The sequence below is a fragment of the Akebia trifoliata genome, chromosome 11, assembly GCF_017979445.1.
Source record: "Akebia trifoliata isolate Shusen 1 chromosome 11, ASM1797944v1, whole genome shotgun sequence".
NCBI lineage: Eukaryota > Viridiplantae > Streptophyta > Magnoliopsida > Ranunculales > Lardizabalaceae > Akebia > Akebia trifoliata.
In genome coordinates this window covers 20,512,846-20,515,923 of record NC_141385.1, presented here as the reverse complement: position 1 = coordinate 20,515,923, position 3,078 = coordinate 20,512,846, and the positions used below count along the sequence as shown (strand labels likewise).

The window sequence follows — 3,078 nt, the reverse complement described above, 5'->3', positions numbered from 1 at the left end:
ATCAGTCAAACTAGACGCTACTACCTTGGTCTATCGTAGTGCTAGATAAAATTGAATTTATTGATTTACTCCTAGTATCACCTATTCGATTAGGACATGTATAAGATCTAGATAACATACTATTATTACCCTCCACAAATGGTATCATGAGAGTTATCTCATCTTATATTGAAATGACTCACCAAAGTTATCTCTATATTGAACTAAATTAAAATAATTTTCAGTCAATCATTCTTTTGATTTTTGAAACATTATTGAACTGAGACAACGACTCAATCATCTTTTGATTTTTGAAACATTATTGAACTGAGATAACGACCTGGGCTAGGGCAGACATACTAACTATAATTTTTTTTTTTTTCTCACGGAGCATATAGAAATCTGGGATCTACCAATCACATGTATCCGTGTGTGTTTCTAATTTACAAAACTAGTCTCGTTAACTACAAAACTACCCTTGAACGTTGACGTGGTAAACACTGAAGAGCCTATACGCAAAAATGACTCCGCTGACTATCAATTTTCATAAGAAGTTAAATAAGAAAAAGAAAGACTCAAAGTCACCTGAATTTCTTTCAACACGTGTGAATTTATCATTCGTAAGTTAGACTCTAGAATGTTCCTTACCTACGCAATAGGCACGAACATTCCGTCTCGCCTTCCCAAGAAATCATCCTCAAAAATCCAAAGCGATGAGAACAGAAAACCCTACACATCTACTTTGTGCCACGTAGGAAATACACTTTAACGTGGGCCCAGACACATGAAGAAGCCTGGATATCTCCATCATTTTGATTCGTAACAACGACATTAGATATCTATATCAGTTTGATAGTAGACTTTCTTGGAAATAGACAGTGTAGATTAATAGTCATCATGATTGTTATATGGCATCCGGTTGCAGTAAATAACGTTGACTGACTTGGACATAGACTGCGTGACGGCCACGACGTCGAGATAAGAAAATTGACAGAAACAGAGACTTTCTTCCCTACTTCCTAGGTGCATTTTAGACTGATTTTTGCCTCATTTAAAGACGATTTTCTCTCTTGATTTTTTTCTATTCAACAAGGCTTCTCCTCCGTTATCCTGCCTCTTCTTTTTCTTCTCTCTGTCAGGTTATCTTGGCATTTCTGTGTTGGATCATTGAAAAATCAGAATAAATGAAGGTCAGATTTCCATTTTTGGTCAAAATTCGTTTCAGATACTTTGTTTAATTTGATTCGAACAACTATCTTTTTAGTTGGATTTTTTAGTTTTTTATTTATTTATTTTTTATATGGGGTATTATGGGTTTCTAAGGCGTGTTTTCATCTGGGTATATATTTCTTTTAGTTATTAGGAATCTGATTCTTCATGGGTTTTGGTGATTGAACATTGGGTATTTGTTTAATTTCGTTTCCATATGGTGGATTCTTGTTTTGGGATTTTTCCCTTTTTGGGGGGGTTTTCCCAGAATCTTAATGTGTATCCACACTTTTTAGGTTGTAGAAAGACTTCAAACTTCTTTACTGATCTTAAATCTTTGGAAGTTTTGAAATTACAAAGTGACCTTTTTTTTTTTTTTGTTGAATCTGAATCTGATTTATGTGAAATGGTACAATCTTGTTTGAATCTAATTGGAACTATTGATGTCTTGGGTTTGTTATGGCAGAAGGTTATTTTGAAGTTGGATTTACATGATGACAAAGATAAGCAAAAGGCCATGAAAAAGGTGTCTAGCCTTTCAGGTAAACTAATCTCATCTTGAATTCTAGTTGTTGAAGTTGAAGTAGCAAACCCCGTTAAAATTAATTTTTAATTCTTGAAGTTAAAAGTAGTAAAACCCGTTAAATTGGTTTTTTATTTTTATTTTTCTTGAAATTCAGTAATAAAATCCATTAAATAGAAGTTCAGTTCTTGAATGTTTAAATAAGAAAACTCATTTAAAATGAACTGTTTCTCTTCTGTTATTTTTGTAGGGATTGATTCCATCTCCATGGACATGAAGGAAAAGAAACTAACAGTCGTGGGAGATGTTGATCCTGTAGACATTGTGGGAAAATTAAGGAAATTATGGCGTACAGAAATCGTCTCAGTCGGGCCTGCAAAAGAGCCTGAGAAGAAGAAAGAAGAGCCAAAGAAGGAAGAACCCAAGAAAGAAGAGAAGAAGAAAGATCAAAAGGATGAGGTTGCTGATCTTATTAATGCTTACAAGGCCTATAATCCTCACATGACCACACATTATCATGTTCACAGTGTTGAAGAAGATCCAAATGGTTGTGTCATCTGTTAATTATGAAGAAAGTAGTAAAATTCATTCAAATCACGCCAAGCCGATCAGAGAAAACTCCTGTGTACAGTTAGACTGATGGATCAATGGGTCTTCATGGCTCTGTTTAATGGTATGTAACATGGATAATAAACAAAATTTTTGAACTATGAGATTTTTTGGTAGGTATTTTCATGATGGATGAATCATTAACTTTGATTTGCTTGTAGGAAGTCTTCTTTGTGTGTAGAAAAATATGATATAGAGAATAAAATAAACTTTTGGAATGTATATGAGCTTTTTGGTAGAATGAAATCTTGGTTGTATGTGTTCTGTTAGGGAAGAAAGATTCAAACTTGGATGTTAATTGGATAGGTTTGTTTCAAGTTCTAAATTCCTTTAAATCTCTTTTTATACAATTTTGTTTGGGATTTAGATTTCCCTATATATATATATATATATGTTCAACACCCAACCATTTGCCCAACATGTTTTGTCCTACATGGGTTAGAAGTTTTGGAATGGGCTGATTTTTGGTGAGGATGATCTTCTAACCGTTGATATCATCCTCACCAAAAATCATCCCATTCCAAAACTTCTAACCCCATGTTTACAAGTTGAAAAATCGTGGACCGTCCATTTTTTGTAAACCATCTGTGATGGAGTTAGAAATTTTGGAATAGGATGATTTTTGGTGAGGATGATCTCTATGGTAAATGTAGGACAAAACATGTTGGGCAAATTGTTGGGTAAATGGTTGGGTGCCAAACCAACCATATATAAGATTCGTAATAGAAATAGTAGTCTTCAAAGCTTTTCTCAAACGG

The 3,078-nt window shown here is 33.9% G+C and overlaps 1 protein-coding gene across 1 annotated transcript; it reads left to right on the top strand.

The window, feature by feature from the left end:
• The first annotated feature begins 808 nt into the window (after positions 1-808).
• Positions 809-2,421, top strand: LOC147391104 (heavy metal-associated isoprenylated plant protein 39-like). The gene is made up of 3 exons (XM_086460288.1): positions 809-1,169; positions 1,655-1,730; positions 1,962-2,421. The coding sequence occupies exons 1-3, from the start codon at positions 1,164-1,166 to the stop codon at positions 2,273-2,275; spliced, it is 396 nt and encodes a 131-aa protein (XP_086316414.1). The 5' UTR covers positions 809-1,163; the 3' UTR covers positions 2,276-2,421.
• The last annotated feature ends 657 nt before the right edge of the window (positions 2,422-3,078 follow it).

Coding starts and splice junctions, on each gene's coding strand:
- LOC147391104 (XM_086460288.1), top strand. Junction 1,731..1,961: donor AAAGGTGTCTAGCCTTTCAG/GTAAACTAATCT, acceptor TTATTTTTGTAG/GGATTGATTCCATCTCCATG.